General features: G+C 38.9%; 5 protein-coding genes across 5 annotated transcripts; 2 read left to right on the forward strand and 3 right to left on the reverse strand.

Annotated features, from left to right (window-relative positions):
- Window positions 1-1,839: 1,839 nt before the first annotated feature.
- LOC111804150 (protein FAR-RED-ELONGATED HYPOCOTYL 1-LIKE-like) lies at window positions 1,840-3,783 on the reverse strand. The gene is made up of 3 exons (XM_023688856.2): window positions 3,290-3,783; window positions 2,306-2,751; window positions 1,840-2,065 (listed from the first exon to the last, which is right to left on the reverse strand). The coding sequence occupies exons 1-3, from the start codon at window positions 3,358-3,360 to the stop codon at window positions 1,983-1,985; spliced, it is 600 nt and encodes a 199-aa protein (XP_023544624.2). The 5' UTR covers window positions 3,361-3,783; the 3' UTR covers window positions 1,840-1,982.
- Window positions 3,784-4,404: 621 nt separating this feature from the next.
- On the forward strand, window positions 4,405-7,604 carry LOC111804182 (uncharacterized). Its single transcript, XM_023688901.2, has 6 exons — window positions 4,405-4,712; window positions 5,189-5,331; window positions 5,444-5,494; window positions 5,986-6,207; window positions 6,339-6,441; window positions 6,672-7,604. Exons 1-6 carry the CDS (start codon window positions 4,627-4,629, stop codon window positions 7,270-7,272), a joined length of 1,206 nt encoding a protein of 401 aa, XP_023544669.2. The 5' UTR covers window positions 4,405-4,626; the 3' UTR covers window positions 7,273-7,604.
- On the reverse strand, window positions 7,597-8,674 carry LOC111804183 (thaumatin-like protein). Its single transcript, XM_023688902.2, has 2 exons — window positions 8,491-8,674; window positions 7,597-8,399 (listed from the first exon to the last, which is right to left on the reverse strand). The coding sequence occupies exons 1-2, from the start codon at window positions 8,552-8,554 to the stop codon at window positions 7,723-7,725; spliced, it is 741 nt and encodes a 246-aa protein (XP_023544670.2). The 5' UTR covers window positions 8,555-8,674; the 3' UTR covers window positions 7,597-7,722.
- A 1,154-nt stretch (window positions 8,675-9,828) lies between these two features.
- LOC111804509 (putative cyclin-D7-1) lies at window positions 9,829-11,728 on the reverse strand. The gene is made up of 5 exons (XM_023689339.2): window positions 11,391-11,728; window positions 11,230-11,316; window positions 10,756-10,854; window positions 10,337-10,660; window positions 9,829-10,243 (listed from the first exon to the last, which is right to left on the reverse strand). The coding sequence occupies exons 1-5, from the start codon at window positions 11,622-11,624 to the stop codon at window positions 10,145-10,147; spliced, it is 843 nt and encodes a 280-aa protein (XP_023545107.2). The 5' UTR covers window positions 11,625-11,728; the 3' UTR covers window positions 9,829-10,144.
- A 2,589-nt stretch (window positions 11,729-14,317) lies between these two features.
- Window positions 14,318-16,559, forward strand: LOC111804498 (L-type lectin-domain containing receptor kinase S.4). The gene has a single exon (XM_023689327.2). The coding sequence runs from the start codon at window positions 14,539-14,541 to the stop codon at window positions 16,501-16,503; it is 1,965 nt and encodes a 654-aa protein (XP_023545095.2). The 5' UTR covers window positions 14,318-14,538; the 3' UTR covers window positions 16,504-16,559.
- The last annotated feature ends 35 nt before the right edge of the window (window positions 16,560-16,594 follow it).

Consider the following 16,594-nt stretch of genomic DNA (forward strand, 5'->3'; position numbering starts at 1 on the left):
AACCCACCCGACCCTACAAACCGGACCGGCGGTTTGACCAATTGTCAGGCTTCGAGCCTTAGCCACGGTACCCCCAAAGCAACCAGGTTTGGGTTTCAGTGTCAAAAAGTCAAAGGTATCTGCTAGACACGTGTAGAAGGGCCCCACATTTTACTCGAGGATCTCGTGTGGGAAGGATGGAGCGGCTCCGAGATGTCCCCGTCCTGCTTTGGATCCGACACCTGACCATGACCCGTGTCGGATCCTTCTAGATCCAAACAAAAAGAAGAAGCGTGATCCCCTCGTCCATGCCAACCATTCTTGGGAAGAAGGACAAAATATAAATTTAGCTGTTGCATATGAATTTGGTGTTTTAAAAAAATAAAATTCGAAAGGGAGAGCCATAGAAAGACCGACGACATGTTATAATTACTCGGGTCGCTTTCAATTATCACATATATGACAATTTATCGTTGTTTTTGTTATCATTTGAGTTAAAAAATTTATTTCAAATCTAAAATGACGTATGGTCTATCCTTTGTTCTCGAGAGCACTAAATCGGTCGATAGAAAGAAGTGTGTTCATGGCTAATTACACGTATTATTATTGAACTCAAAATAATAATCGTATATAATATTCAAATTTTGGTTCATATAATTCTATTTTTACATGGGCAAGATATGGAATACAAAGTGTACCCTTTAAAGCCTTATTGGGCTTCTATGAAGTTGGGCCGAAAGTCCACGGGCCCATAATTTAGCGGATCGAGATGTCGGTGCGTCAGGTGCATGGGCTCCACACGTATGCCACGAGTGGCGGTCGGAATTTGAAGAGAATTTAAACATCTAATTTTATATAATATATTATCAACCTATTCCATATTTATTAAGACTTGTAGACTTAATTGTGAAAAATATAAATTTTATATTATTATATTAATTCTAGAAAATTTTAAATATAGTAACTCTATTATTAAATAGAAAATAAAAACTTTAGAGGGTAAACTTGTAATTTAACATTAATTTTTTTTTTAATAGAAAAAAGACAATTTGTTGAGACATTATAAAAAATAAACAATGCTCATAATTGTGTCACTATGATTTAAGGATATATTTCTTGTCCTTAGGGTTATTAAAGTTTTTATTTATTTATATTTTTATAATGAGAATATTTAAACCCCGAAATTTTAAATTGAAACTTTTGGGGTAAGCGAAAGGACAAATACAACCCGCAATTCAATTTCCCACCAAATGTTTAAAATTTCTGAAATTTCAAACGCACTTTACGTAAAAACCCTCCAAAGACGTTCCCTTCTCGTTTTCGTACTTTCGCGATTTCCGTCTTCTTCAACCAGAGAAGATTACGGCCTTACACATTGGAAATTTCGCCGCCGGAAATGGAGAAGACCGATGCGAGATCCGCTACGAATGGCAACGAATGTCTGACGCCGAGGAACTGCGCTTTTAGAATTCCGGCGGCATCCAAATGCCCGGCACCGCCGAAGAAGAAAGCGGTCACTGGTCGGAAGCAGCCTCCACCGACGAGCGGGTATTTCCACCCTCCCGATCTCGATGCTTTGTTTTCCATGCCGCCTTCATCACGATGTGAAGCTTGTGTTTAGATGCATCACGGTATTCGATTCGTCAAATTTATAACATATTTGAAATTTTATCTGTTGGATCGATTCGTTTATTTCTTCCGTCATTTTGGATCCTCCGTCCGTGAAATTTGGCGGTTTATTGTTCTTCATAGGGTATAGATTTAGAACTTGATTTCTTGTAGGCAAAACTTCAATATATGTGTTGTGAATGAGAATTAGTTTGGAACTGTTAGACCAAATAATTGGATTGCATAAACCAGTTCGGTAGAATCTCATTTGCACACATCACTTGAATTGAATTGTATTACACTTGCTGAAATTCTTTCATCTTAAAGAACAAGCAAACGCACACGCACACTTCAAATTCATTGAAAGTGGATATAGAGATTCAAGATGTTAAACATCAGGGATCCAGGGGCAAAATCCCAGAAAAGTACTGCTCAAACTCTCGATCAATTGTTGGTGTGATAATCTTGGACTCTGCCTCTGCATATTTGAATGATTCAGATCTAATTTGTGTATGGAAAAAATATAAAACTCACCCAACATCACAAATTTTGTGAAAAAAGAAACGAAAAAAAAGAAAAAGAAATCCTATGATCCCTGATGTCATCTCTTGAACCGTTTTGATCTCTGGTTTAAATCTTAATTCCATCATTGAATTTTGCCACTTACTTCATTTAAATCGTTACATAACATGCAAATATGAACTGAGAATTTCAATACCTGGGTCTATGCTCCATCTCCCAGATGACAAAACAAAGTCATGCTTGAAGTCTGTGGGGAGGAGCAAATTTTGAGTACTGTCACTGCAACATTGCTCATAAATGCTGGAATTTCCATGGTTTCCAAATTCCAATAGATCTTCCTCATGGCCATAGTTTAGGTCCAACTTATCTTTGATACCATCTTTCTCACCCTGTATTCGAACCTCTTCTGTGGACATATCCTTTCCTTCTGTTGCCATTTTTGAAAGGCTGCTTTCTCCTTCTTCTTTTGGGCGTTTTTTGTTGAACTTGAAGCTATCTTCTCCATAGGGAAAGCTAATCGAACTTGAACTTGGACCCCAACATGGTAGCTTAGGTGTGGGTAAACTTAGTTGCTCAAACAGTAGTTTTCTTTTCTTCTTTACATCAAAGCTTTCAGTATCCCATGGTTGAAAGTCAGGGAAGCTGCAAGAATTTGAATTTTTCTTAGTACGTCCATTGAGGTCGGTTTAATTACAATAATTACAAGTTTCATTGCATAGTATTTTAGCGCTGATCTAAAGTTCTATGTTTCTTCCTTATCTTGGAAATTGAAGAAGCCCTTAGATAATGATTTTGTCGTTTCTTTTAATCTAAATTTCTAAGAGATAGACAAGACATCCAATCCTACCCCCCAAAAAAGGCACTGAAACCATGATTATCAGCCAGGCCAGGCCACTAGAAAACCATGATTATAAGTTAGATTAGGCATAGGAAGCCAATTTTCCCCCTAAAAGATCAAAGCTCCCCCTCAAAACACAAACAAAATGCAGAAAACAGAGAGAAAGAGAGTGAAACTTCTAAGAAACAAACAAACCCAGAACTCAACCCATCAAGAAACTGCACATAAAGGCAGAAGCTTCAAGATCTGTGTTTATTTTCAATATGTTTTGCACCAGCTTGGTTCACAGACAGCCATGGCGGCCAAAGCAGAGAGAAAGGTTGAGAGAGATGTAGGACGTACCTGTGAGTGCCACCGTGAGATGGATGATGGCGGGGGTGGTTGGGGTGGTTGGGGTGGTTCTTTTGGTCCATCGTCGGAGAAGAAAGAGAGATGGAAATGGGAGGGGAAGGCAAGAACCGGAGGCATCTGGTTTGGATGGCGTTCGATAAATAAAAGGAAAGTGGGAGAGTGGGAGGAGAGGTAGGATTCGAGGACTTTGAGAATAATATTTTAATTTTAGTATTTGTTTATGCGTCGTATTTATCTATCTCTGTTTTTATGTTTCTTGTTTAATCCTTCCGATGGCACCTGGCTGAGGCCGAGGAAGCAGAATGCACATGATTCCTCCCAATGCTTGTCTCGATGCTCTGCGACGACGTCGTCTTATCATGATACAACCTTCTTGGCTGTCGTCGGATGTGCGACTGGCACGCATTTTCCTGCCTTCTTCTGACGGCACATGTGGACTGTACACACTCTCCCTATCCATTTTTCCTCCTTTCTCTTTTTTTTTTTTAATTTTTTTTTTAAACTTTTCAGGGGATCAATCAATATAAACATATAATTTTATGTAAATTTCAATTTTGTATCTACATCAAATTAAGATGAAACTATACAAAATATTAAATTTGAAGAATAAATAATCAATACTTCAACAATAATTTATAAAGTTAATTATAATATTAAATTTGAAGAATAAATAATCATACTTTAACAATAATTTATAAAGTTAATTATTAATTTTGACGACACTACTCAATTAGTTAAACTATTATTATCTCTTTAGAGCTAAAAGAATAAATAAATTTCTCCACTAATCTTATCGTTTTAAGGACATATTTTGTATGATTAGGTAATGAATTGATAGAACATAGTTAGCGGAAATTAATTATTTTATTTGACCATATACATTATATATAGATTCAATTGATGATATTTATTTTTAATTTTGTTTTTTAAAATAGGAGGATATTAATAAAAAATTAAAAAATTTAAGATATTTTAAAAATATTATTAAAATGTTTTAAAATATTAACTATGTCTAAAATTAAGATAAAATATTTTGAGACATTTTTGAAAAATTAAGAATATTAGTGGAAGTTTCGAAAATATAGGAAAGGAGAAAAGTCATGAAAAGCTTTTATATTGATGAATTGATCCAATACAGATGCAGTTCCTGAACCGAAGGATGAAGAGGGTTCCCGAATCATCAGCTTGCCGCGTTTCTTTTATATAAGATCGACCTTGCCGTCTTCGCACTTTCATTCGTACCATCCCTGAATTTTGTACTTCACTGCAGATTAATCCATCGTCTATTATCTCGAGTATTTAGGGATTCCTTCGATTGCTAGACGGCTATGGCGAAAGACGGTCCCAACTGGGATGGGTTGCTCAAATGGAGTCTCGCTCACTCCGACGGAACTCGCCCTAATCGTAATTTGAGGTTCTCTGTCTCTCTCTCTCTTGACTTGTCGATTAATCAAGAACTAAGATCTGTTACTCGCCTTTGTGTCTGTTATTGTTGGCTTTGCCGGATTCTTGCTGTTGAAGCTGTTAGGGAGCTTTTGCATTCTGTGTATGTGGTGGATGTTACTTTAAAAGTTGTTTGAGTTGCGAACAGCAATAAGAATTATTTAGCTGGAAGAAAACGTTATTTGCTTAAACCTACCATTTCAGTAATGGAATTGATTCATGCGATCACATTTAAGTCGTATTCTTGTATTTTTTTTAGCATAGCAATCGATATCCAGAATTGTGTTACCATGTTCGTGCATTCTACTATTGTTGTTGCTGATTTTGAAGGTGTGAACCTTGGTTTCAGATTATGTTCTGTGGCCGTGGTTAGGTTTATCTGTTTTGGGCGATATGTTTTCTGCGTAATTTCTTAAAAGATGGTATTGAATTACGTCTTTTTTCCAGTGAGGAGGATCGGAGATGGTTTATGGAAGCAATGCAATCCCAGAGTGTTGATGTTATTAAGCGCATGAAAGAGATAACCCAAGTGATGCAGACTCCTGAGCAAGTCTTGGAAGCTCAAGGTGTTAATCCAGAAGATATTGAAGGTACTTCCATTTTCAGAACTTTCCTTCACCCCCGTCTACCCGTGCAGGGGTTCTATTTCCTCTTCAAGGACATTTCCTAAATTATTTCGTTCCATTTTTTTGATTCTTGCAGATATGCTTGATGAGCTACAAGAGCATGTTGAGTCGATTGACATGGCTAATGGTAAAGTACTTTTTTTATTGAATAAATAGAATAATTGTTGGGCAGATGGGGATTGTTTCTATGATTCCAACCGAGGAAGCTTGATATGCCTTCATTTGTTGAAGGGGAAAATCACTTGGTAGAATCTACAATTTTCCCTCAATTGAGCATGGTCCTTGTAATTTCTACACGCTTTTGCGATGGACAGGGATTTTCATTGCCCCAGGTTGATTGCTATTAGGTTAGGCACCTAGTTTTGTATATCATGCAATAAGGAAAGGGAGAAGTTGGTGTAGTTTCTGGCATACTGTCTCCCATAACAACTAATGTAGCAATTATTGACTTTGAATGGGTTTCGAGATGTTACTTTCTTAGCAAGGGTTTATGAATTGTGGAATGGTTATTGATGAACTTTCTTCCAGAATAAAAATATCGCTATTGAGTTTATGGTATCACTTCTTTGAGTAAAATTATTTATCGTCCTCTTCACATCAATTATATTGCGCTGACAGACCTCCACTCTATCGGTGGGTTGCATCCGCTTCTTGGGTTTCTTAAGAATTCCCATGCAAATATTCGAGCCAAAGCTGCAGAAGTCGTGACCACTATTGTTCAAAATAATCCACGAAGTCAACAACTGGTGATGGAATTGAATGGTTTAGAGTCGCTCCTATTAAACTTTTCTTCCGACCCCGATGTCACTGCTCGGACCAAAGCTCTTGGTGCTATATCCTGTAAGTACATAGATTCCTTTTTGTGAAGAAGTGTTCAATTTGTATCTCTGTTTAGGCCTGGAGGCTTTCGTATAGGTTGCTGACATTGGCTTCCGTTTTGTTTTTCCCCCCTTTGGCTGCTTTCTCTGCAGCTTTAATTCGACACAACAAACCTGGTATTACTGCATTCCGACTTGCAAATGGTTATGCAGGCCTGAGAGATGCTCTTGGCTCCGAGAGTGTGAGATTTCAAAGGTAAGTATGATTAATCGTGACAACAGATCACCTTCAACCATCTTGCCCACACAACTTTGAGAAAATCCAATTTCCTCATGGGGGGTTTGAGCGGCTATAGGAATAAATATAATAAAGATGTTCATAATTTGTTGCAATAAATTCTTTGGTTCGAATTGCCAATCGTGTACTTCCCTTTGATCGGGGAATAGCTTTTTTAATTGATCGAGTATGTTTCTTTGTTTTTTCAGGAAAGCCCTTTACTTGATCCATTACCTGCTGCTTGAAAATGCTTCAGATTGCCACATCGTGAATGAGCTCGGATTTCCTCGCATTATGCTACACCTTGCATCCAGTGATGATGCTGATGTACGGGAGGCTGCTCTTCGTGGCCTCCTTGAACTTGCCAAGGATAAGACAGGTGAGAATGGTGGAGGATTAGGTGAAGATGATGACAAGTTAAAACAGCTTCTTGAGGAGCGGATAAAGGGAATCAGTTTACTGTCACCTGAAGATCTTGCGGCAGCTAGGGAAGAAAGGCAGCTTGTTGATTCACTCTGGAATACCTGCTACAAAGAACCATCATCTCTCCGTGAAAAGGGCCTTCTTGTTCTTCCTGGGGAGGATGAACCACCTCCTGATGTTGCTAGTAAGCATTTTGAACCTCCTCTGAGAGCTTGGTCGGAAAGGCCTCCGGCTGATACAAGTCCTAAAACTGAAAAGAAAGAAACTCCTTTATTGCTGGGCTTAGGTCCTGCACCTGCAGCTGCACCTGCACCCGCACCCGAGGCTAGAGATGTTACTTCCAGTTCCGCAGCGAATACAAATGGAAACGTGGATTCGACTTCATAATTTAAGCTGTACATTTAGTAATTTCCACACCAGTTCAATGATCTTGCTTTCCCCTTCCTCTGTGACTACAATGCTGCCATGGTTGAACTTAGGCAGCAACTGAGGCGGTCGATGTCTGGAACATCAAGCTGGTAGCGGCAACATCACTCCTTTCTTTATTATGGTCAAGGTTTTGATGTAGTTTTATACCTTTCTGAGATATTTACTAGCAATTGCTTTGTGATAGAATTCTAGTTTTGCGACTTGTTGGATTTAGAATCAAAGATCATGTGCTGTGAACGTAAGAATATATAAAAGGAGAGTTCAAAAGTAGCAACTTCACAGTTGTAGAACTAACGAAAATTCTTTCCCATTGATAGAAGGATTTTCCCATTACAGTTGCTTAAGCTAGGAAAAACAAAACCTTAGCGATGAACTAAAAATGCACAAAAGACTTAGCCTAAGAGCCATCTATAATTGAGGAGGGCAAAAAGTAATGACATAACGAGAAGCCCTGCACCTATTAAGACTGGAGGAATCATCAAAAGCGTAGCTATAAGCCTTGGGGCATATGGCTTTAAACAAGTGAGCGAACAGAGTAGGCTTGCAAGTATTTGGATTTGCATATTGTCCCGTGCAGCAATACTCTGCCGATTGCATAGCCAAGCAAGCGCTCTTGCAGCCCACCACCTTGCTGCCCCTTCTCACCTCCAGCGTCGATGGACAACAAATGTTCACATCAACCTCGCAAGACGCCACCCCACACCCAATCCCTCCCCCCACCGGCTTCATCGACACTGGCAAGTTGAACCCATCCACCAAACTCACATCATAGAAATGCAGGGCCGATGTGGACGACCCAAGTGTCATTTCCACCAACGTGGCTGGCGGCTCACCCCCAACTCCTCCACAATGTAGCCGCCCACCGCAGTCGCCCGTCTCACACGAGCCTTTACCATTCGAGTCAAAGTTGCAGCCCTGTCTGCCCCATATCCTCCCCGACCATTTGTCCGGCACGTCAATGACTACTTCCTGGCCGCTTCCAAGTAGAAACCCACCCTCTTTGGGCGTGTTCTGCCCAGCACCGCCAAGAATCCCCGGCCATACGCTTTCGTTACAGTTGTTGACTATGATAATTTGTTCCGCATCTGCACAAAATGAACACGAATTAGTACATTTCTACGGCATTTTGGAAAAAGAAGACATTGTATTGAAGATAGGAGAAGGAGAGAGTAGTACTAATCATGAAGAAAGGCATTGATAAGCAGAGAAGCACAGAGATGAGAAGGGAAACAGTTGCCATGGCATCACAAAGCTTTAGATCAGAATGAAGTTGAAAATGGGCATTACTGAAGGATTATCCCCATTTCGTATACAGATAAAAGGGCAATATTCATTTCTTGTGAATGGGGCTTTCTTTCCCCCCCCCCCCCCCCCCCATAACAAGATCTGTGTCTCTCTCCCACATCGTGAATTAGTATAATGGGTTAACCCACTAGAGTAGTTGGATTAGTGTCCAAGACACGTCCATTTTGAATCTTAGAACATGCCTAGTTTTCTTTTCTTATAATTTGCTGTATATTTTTCTGAGGTTGTGGTTCAAACATCTCTTTTTTTCCCCTTTTCTTTTTGTAAAGACAATTGGGATGGGTGGATTTATGTTCAACATCAAATTGATTCTATCTTTCTTTATGAACAATGACAAAGAAGGGAAGGAACATATAACAATTTTCTAGCCTTGATGAGAGAAGGGAGGACTAATCAACCTAAAGCTCCCTACCCGGGTCCACACTAGCTACTTCGGGTGGACCCGAAATGCAACCGCTTTTTATCTCGTCTCATGGCGACTTTAGTTTTTGGTTTTTGAAAAATGTGGTTTTCTCGAAATTTCTTTAGAACCGTTCTCATATTTTAAAATGCAGTTTTCTAAGGAGAGGTGTAAACCGACGTGGGATCTTACACTCCATCCCTTGGGGGTCGATGTTTAGCTCTGATATCATTTGTAATTGTCCGAAGCCATTGTTAGTAGATATTGTTCGTTTTGGTTCGTTACGTATTATCATCAACCTCACGGTTTTAAAACACTTCTGCTAATAAGAGGTTTCCACACACTTGTAACCAATGTTTCATTTCTAGTAACATTTGAATTATTAGTTGAATTTCACAACGAAGTTTTTTATTTAAAAAAAAAATCAATTAGGCAAATAACCATCCTATTTTTGGTATTCTAATTTATAAAACTAAGTTTATAAATTCTACTTCTAACATAATTTTATTGTTTTATTATGTGTATATATTAAAAATATTTATGTGAAATTAAAAATGAAAGAGTAGCTTTAAAATGACGTGGCATCAAATCTTAAACCTTTTCTTTATATCCTCTACCAAATTTTGGCTACATTAAAGAACAAAATTAAAGTAAATGGTAAGCTTTAGATATAATTTGAAATAATTAAGGTTCTTACTTTATGGGATTATTTATTTTTAAATTCTACATGAAGAACAATAATCCACTTTTTTTTTTTTTTTTTTCAATAAGATTACACCTACCAGTTTTGTCACATAAATATAGCTTCAACCAATTACGTAATTATGTAAATCTAAGAGTTCAATTGTAACGATCCTGTAATTTGTGCAATTTTCCACATAAATATGTAGACTAATGAAAATTAGGTCTCGATATTCATTACATTTATTTTCCATCTACCTTATAAAATATTTTCAAAATCTAAGCAAATTTTTTAGATAAAAGGAGTAGTTTTTGTTTTGAAATTAGCCAAACAAATAAAATGTTTTTTTTTTTTTTTTTTTTTTTAAAGAGACTAGAAAAACCACTATTAAACGAGACCTTAATTATTAACTTTAAGAAATGATCCATTTGGCTCTCTCCACTTCAATAGCTATGGTCCTTCATTAACACGGATGTCGGGCTTTGAGGGCAGCGAGAAGATTGAACTGCTTCCAAAACCGCACGACATTTCATCATCTCATCCTACATAATTTAGTTCCACACCACATAAAATTATCAATCAAATATAACCATCCGAGTTCGATACGAAGAACGCGATCATGTTATGTAATCTACCTTATGGGGGTGGTTGAAGAGCCACATAAAATATGAAAGAGAGGGTTGAGAAGTGATGGGAGGAAGCAAGTCTAAAGAGCACCAAATTGTGGAGAGGGCAATTAAGCTTGGCTTGAAAGGCATGAGCCTATGATCCAACACAGCGCCAACAAGCAGCTCTGTGATGTTCGCCATCAATAGCGAAGACTCCAAATTGAGACCCAAAAGGTGAATGTAAGCATAAGGTGTTGGGCAACAGAGATGCCAATCCAATGCCTTTAGCAATGTCACCTCCATTCTTTCTATCGAGCTTTCATCGAACACATGATCCATATAATCCTCCATCTTCAATAATATTCCACGTCCAGCGAACTTTCGATATCAAACTTTTGAAAATTTAAGGATATTTTTATTAATTTAGCCGTTTTAAGAAAAGTTACCTGAATTTGAGTCAAAGTTGGAGGATAGGTCTCGTGGAACTTGCAGGCTACGGATAAGCATGCAACGCCCAATAATTCAACCATCCAATCCTTCCATTCCTGCCATTTCAATTGAGTTTATAGGTAAGGAATACTATCTCCATTGATATGATATCAAAGTCATATTCTTAACTTAGTTATGTCAATAGAATCCTCAAGTGTCAAATAAAGAAGTTGTGAGCCTCGAAGGTGTAGTAGACAATGAAGTAAAAAATGACTTTAAGGAATACTATCTTCATTGGTTAGAGCTTTTAGGAAAACTAAACAGAAAATCATGAACACTCATGCTTGAAGTGGACAATATCGTACCATTATAGAGATTCGTAATTTTGAACATGAATAAGATAGAACGGTTGAAAAAAGCAATACCCAGATGGGAAATTCAAGTTTGTAATCCAAACCCATCACAACACAAATGGGAAGAGATGTGCTTACTTTGGTTCTGTTCTTGGATATGAAGCGATCCAGGTAATTTGCAGCCAGAAAAACAGTTCCATGGGAGAGATTCCATCGATTTCTACACTGAATCATAAAACTAAAACTCGTTAGAATTGAAAATGATGAAAAGAAAGAACTGAAAACGATCAAAATTCGACCTTGAGAAGCCATTGAATACATGTGAGCCTCACAAAAACAAGATCCTGAGTTTCAAGAAACTCCTTATAATGGGGTTCAGGCATGTAACTCATCTCCTTCTCCATGCAAATCGACACAGCCGCCTGCTCTTCATCTTCATCTTCCTTGGCACCTACACACACCAAACTCAGGTTCTTCCCATGAGTGTCAGCTGAAGTTGAAAGCCAATCCTCATCGCAGAGCAAACCTTCCATTGGTAGAAACAGAGGACACTGCAAGTGCAGAGACAATGCAAATGGGGAATTTATAAAGCTGTAAGGATTGAGAGAGAGGAATTAAGGAGGAGGAAGAAGGCATCTCCCACATGAAATGGGTTAATGAGCGTAAGTTTTGGGATAATTGTTTTTGGTATCAATTACGTGAGAGCACGAGGGGTATGCTGGTTGGCGTTGGGCCCTTACAAAGCCCTGAAAATTGAAGTAATGAAGCTCTGAAAAATACCACTTGTGGCTCAGAAATCAAAGCTGCTGTGTTCAAGTACTCAATTGACAGCTCCACCTCAAATCAATCACTTCTTTCCCAATTGCTCATACTTCTGCCTCAATCATTTCAAAATGTATTAGAATCAATAATGCCTTACTTTTCAAAATGTTTTGCTTCAAGATTTCAATCTCAATGCTTAGAAGTGAACATATTTCATAAAAATTTGATAGAGATATATTTGCTAGATTATATTTAAATCTTCAGAAACTATATTTAGTAAATTGAAACTATATATATATAAAGAGTGAGGGGGACTGGGCGGGATGAGGATTTAGGTGGGGACAGGATGGAGACGAGAATGGAGAATATAATCTCGTCTCCAATCCTATTTAGTTAACACGAAAAAATCTCTCATCACTCCTTCTTTCATTCACGTTAATGGTTAAATTGATATCTCGACGCAGCCCGAAACAGCGGTTACCGAGATACTCGAGGGGAGTTATTTTGTTCATCTGTTGGAATATCTCAACTACCAGGTAATGGTAATGGTAAAAAATGTAATTGAAGAGAGGGTCAAGTTGAAGAATGAACAGTGTAAGTTATGCATGAGAGCCATTATTTGAGAGTAAGTGCAGTGTGAGGCGGCAGTTATCCATAAATGGGCCATTATTGTTCCCACACATCCAATCTTCATATGGGAAAGATCACTTCAATCCACATAACTTCTTGGTGCTTATAAAAAGCATTGATACCTACTATTTGGGTGAATATCGGGTGGGCTTGGACGGTTACCTATGGTATCAGAGCCCGATGTTGAGCCGTGTGCCAGCAATGACACTAGGTCCCTAAGGGAGTTAATTGTGAGATCTCGTATCGGTTGGAAACGAGAACAAAACATTTCTTGTAAAGGTGTAGAAACCTCTCCCTAATAGACGCATTTTAAAACTATGAGGCTGACGATGATACGCAACGTACTAAACCAGACAATATGAGCTAGTGGTGGGCTTGGACCATTACAAATAGTATTAGAGTCAGTCATTGGACAATGCGAGGCAGTGGTTGGAGTAGGACTAGACCCTCTCCATAGTAGATGTGTTTTAAAACTGTAAGGCTGATGACGATACGTAACGGACCAAAGCGGATAATACCTACAAGCAGTGGACTTGGGCTATTACAAATGGTATCAGAACTAGACACCGAGCGTTATGCCAGCGAGGACACTTAGCCCCCAAAGGAGGTGGATTGTGAGAGCCTACCTCGATCGGAGAAAGGAATGAAATATTTCTTACAAGGGTATGAAAATCTTTCCGTAATATACAGATTTTAGAATCGTGAGACTAATAATGATAAGTAACTAGCTAAAACAAACAATATCAAATAGCAATGAACTTGGGCCATTACAAAAACTCACATCAATTCTCAAGGCTTAAAGAGGCGAAAACAGTGACCCGAGTGGATGTGGCCAGCTTCTTTTATGTAATGTAATTGAAGCCTAAGATGAAAATCACCTAAATTCTCATCATGAAAGTTGTGAACATCCCGAGAACCATTGAAAGTGGCCTCATATGAATTCCAGTGGCACACGAAAGTTCGTACAATGACTAAATAATGGAGACCATTATTATTGATTAGAAAGTTTATTATATCGTATAGTTCAATAGATAAGACATCAATTATCATTTTAAATATAAAAAAATTTAATCTTATACTTCATAATCATAGAACAAAATAGAGAACGAAATTTTCCTCGGACCACCGACCACCACTCGTGGTCATTCATTAGAATTTTCGGGACAAAAAACGAATAATTTTCACACTTCAAATGGTCCCTTAGTGTTTGACGTGTTCACTTCATGGAATCATGTAACCCTTGTGCGACTAAATTTGGTGAAATGTCACTTCATTTCTCACTCCAAATTTAATTTCTTTCTTATGAAATAAGTGGACATAATTCTTTTTGCCTTTATTGCATTTACATTTGTTTCTCCCACATTTTATAAACAATTATTTATTTATTTATTTATTTCCACAATCTTCTTCGCACCAAAATCAATCCAAAACATAAACTCTTTTACGATGGTCGGTCGAAAAGAAATTAGTTTGAGTACAGACGACAGAGTCAAATTTATAGGGCTCATGCAAATACATAAACTCTTTTACGGAACAGATTAGGTGATAGAAAAAAGGCACGTTTTCAATTAATAGTCCATCCGAGCAGTCTGAGTCCTTCAACTTTCAATAATATGATACGTGGTTCTCGTACAAAGGAAGGAAAGAAAGCGAACGGAGAGAAGTCCACGTCAGTGGTGTATGTAGTAGTGAGCTAACATAAATTTAAAAGAAATATAGATAAAATATTTGTGGTGATCAAATTTTTTGAGAAATATATATTAAAAATTTAATAAATAAATTTAAAATTTTTGTTATCAATATCAAAATTCATTTAAAATCAAAATACTGTTATAGCTATAGATGTCTATTTAATATTCAGAGAGGCAGAGACTTACCCGAAACAGATCGAAAAATTTCGGTTGAAAATGCGATACCAGCTAAGAACGACCTTCTCAACTCCGTCCTAACTTAAGATTCTACTGATGAATTTTGTTGGATGTTCATCATTGTCCTTTTTGATGGACCAATAAACCACCCTTCCTTTCCCTACCATCAAACCTTAATTTCTAGATCATGGTATCCTCTGTTTTGTTCATCACAATTTTCTCTGCTCTAATTTTCCTGTCCACCCAAACGCTGTCTCAGCACACCCAACTGTTCTATCCTGGATTCAATGTATCCACCAACTTGACTTTGAAGCAATATGCAGGAATCGAGAACAATGGAGTTTTGAGGCTCACCAATTATGGCCCTGATATCATCGGCCAGGCCTTTTACGCCTCTCCAATTCAATTCAAAAACTCCTCCGCCGCCGCACACGGCGGTAGTAGCAACGGCAAAGCTTTTTCTTTCTCCACCTGTTTTGCCTTCTGTATCATCCCCGAGGACAATAACTATGTCGGCCATGGCTTCACTTTCGCTATCGTACCTTCTAAAAATCTCGGTGCTCTTTCACAAACGTATCTCGGCCTCTTCAACAGAAAACCCTCAACCCATATCTTCGCGGTTGAATTCGATACCATCCAGACTGTTGAGGTTAAAGACATCGACAACAATCATGTGGGTATCGATTTAAATAGCTTGATTTCCAATGTCTCTAAACATGCTGCTTATTTTGATGATTCTGGTCAGCTTCATAATCTGACTCTCAAAAGTGGGAAGCCTGTTAAAGCTTGGATTGATTATGATTCTCGTGAATTTACTCTCAATGTTACGATTTCCCCTTTTTCTTCAAAACCCAGAAAGCCACTTCTGTCGTACAGAGTGGATCTTTCGTCAATTTTTTATGAAGAAATGTACATTGGATTTACTGCTTCAACGGGTATACTGGCTTATAGCTCGCAGTATATTTTGGGGTGGAGTTTCGCCATTAATGGCGAAGCTCGAGATCTTGAGCTCTCTTCGCTTCCATTACCCAAACAGAGGAAAACAGGGGCGAAAATCAGTCTCTCTGTTTATTTGTCTGTAACAGCGGCGAGTTTTTTAGCGATCTCTGTTTTCGCTTTTGGTATTTATTTCTTAAGGAAGCATAAGAAATCTAATGAAATCGAGCTGTGGGAGCTTCAAATGGGACCCCATCGATATTCCTATAGAGAACTCAAAAAGGGTACTAGAAATTTCAGCGAGAAGGAGATTCTTGGGTTTGGTGGATCTGGGAAAGTATACAGAGGAACCCTTCCGGTTTCGAAAACAGAAATCGCCGTGAAGCGAATTTTTTATAATTCGAAACAGGGTCTCCGGGAATTTGTGACGGAAATCGCTACAATCGGAAGGCTCCGTCACCGGAATCTGGTTCAGTTGCTTGGGTGGTGTCGGCGGAGGCAGGATCTGCTTATTGTTTACGAATTTATGGCGAATGGGAGCTTGGATAACTATCTATTCGACGATCCGAAAACAATTTTGAATTGGGAACAGAGATTCAAAATCATTAAAGGGGTGGCTTCTGCTCTGCTTTATCTTCACGAAGGGTATAAACAGGTGGTGATACACAGAGACGTGAAGGCGAGCAATGTGTTGTTAGACGGCGAATTGAACGGGAGATTGGGGGATTTCGGGCTTGCGAAGGTGTACGATCATGGGTCTGTTCCGGTTACGACTCGAGTCGTCGGAACTTTGGGTTATTTGGCACCGGAGCTGCCAAGAACAGGGAAACCAACGACGAGCTCCGACGTATACGCGTTTGGGGCTCTGATGTTGGAGGTGGTTTGTGGGCGGCGGCCAGTGGAAGTGAAGGCGCTGCCGGAGGAGATGACGTTAGTGGATTGGGTTTGGGACAAATACAGAGAAGGGCAGCTTTTGGCCGTCGTCGATCCGAAGCTCCGGGGAGACTACGACGAGGTTGAGGCGGCATTGGTATTGAAATTGGGGGTTATGTGTTCGAATAATGAACCGAAGCAACGACCGAGTATGAGGCAGATTGTGCAGTGTTTGGACGGAGAAATTGGCGTCGCCGACGAGTGGAAGGCGCCCGACGGGGGGAGCAACGGTGGGGCGGTGGGGGATTTTGTCGTGTCTTTTACGTCTTTATCCATTACCTGATAAAGCTCGGGTTAATTATTATAAGCATGATTATGCTAATTTTCTCTTCTCCTTCCTATCTTCTTCCTCACCTCCGGCAAAATTTGAAATT

Source organism: Cucurbita pepo, chromosome 10 (genome assembly GCF_057944985.1).
Source record: "Cucurbita pepo subsp. pepo isolate OVF chromosome 10, ASM5794498v1, whole genome shotgun sequence".
NCBI lineage: Eukaryota > Viridiplantae > Streptophyta > Magnoliopsida > Cucurbitales > Cucurbitaceae > Cucurbita > Cucurbita pepo.

Bases quoted from the DNA above. Each gene is read 5' to 3' on its own strand.
- LOC111804509 (XM_023689339.2), bottom strand. From the start codon at position 11,624: ATGGAAGGTTTGCTCTGCGATGAGGATTGGCTTTCAACTTCAGCTGAC. The intron at 10,855-11,229 runs GTAAGCACATCT...TTGAAATGGCAG, and splicing joins TATCCAAGAACAGAACCAAA to GAATGGAAGGATTGGATGGT. The intron at 10,661-10,755 runs GTAACTTTTCTT...ATATTATTGAAG, and splicing joins CAACTTTGACTCAAATTCAG to ATGGAGGATTATATGGATCA.
- LOC111804183 (XM_023688902.2), bottom strand. From the start codon at position 8,554: ATGGCAACTGTTTCCCTTCTCATCTCTGTGCTTCTCTGCTTATCAATG. The intron at 8,400-8,490 runs GTACTACTCTCT...CATTTTGTGCAG, and splicing joins AATGCCTTTCTTCATGATTA to ATGCGGAACAAATTATCATA.
- LOC111804150 (XM_023688856.2), bottom strand. From the start codon at position 3,360: ATGGACCAAAAGAACCACCCCAACCACCCCAACCACCCCCGCCATCAT. The intron at 2,752-3,289 runs GTACGTCCTACA...AAATTCTTGCAG, and splicing joins TCTCACGGTGGCACTCACAG to CTTCCCTGACTTTCAACCAT. The intron at 2,066-2,305 runs GTATTGAAATTC...TCAAATATGCAG, and splicing joins GAGATGGAGCATAGACCCAG to AGGCAGAGTCCAAGATTATC.
- LOC111804498 (XM_023689327.2), top strand. From the start codon at position 14,539: ATGGTATCCTCTGTTTTGTTCATCACAATTTTCTCTGCTCTAATTTTC.
- LOC111804182 (XM_023688901.2), top strand. From the start codon at position 4,627: ATGGCGAAAGACGGTCCCAACTGGGATGGGTTGCTCAAATGGAGTCTC. The intron at 6,208-6,338 runs GTAAGTACATAG...CTTTCTCTGCAG, and splicing joins AGCTCTTGGTGCTATATCCT to CTTTAATTCGACACAACAAA. The intron at 6,442-6,671 runs GTAAGTATGATT...TTGTTTTTTCAG, and splicing joins GAGAGTGTGAGATTTCAAAG to GAAAGCCCTTTACTTGATCC.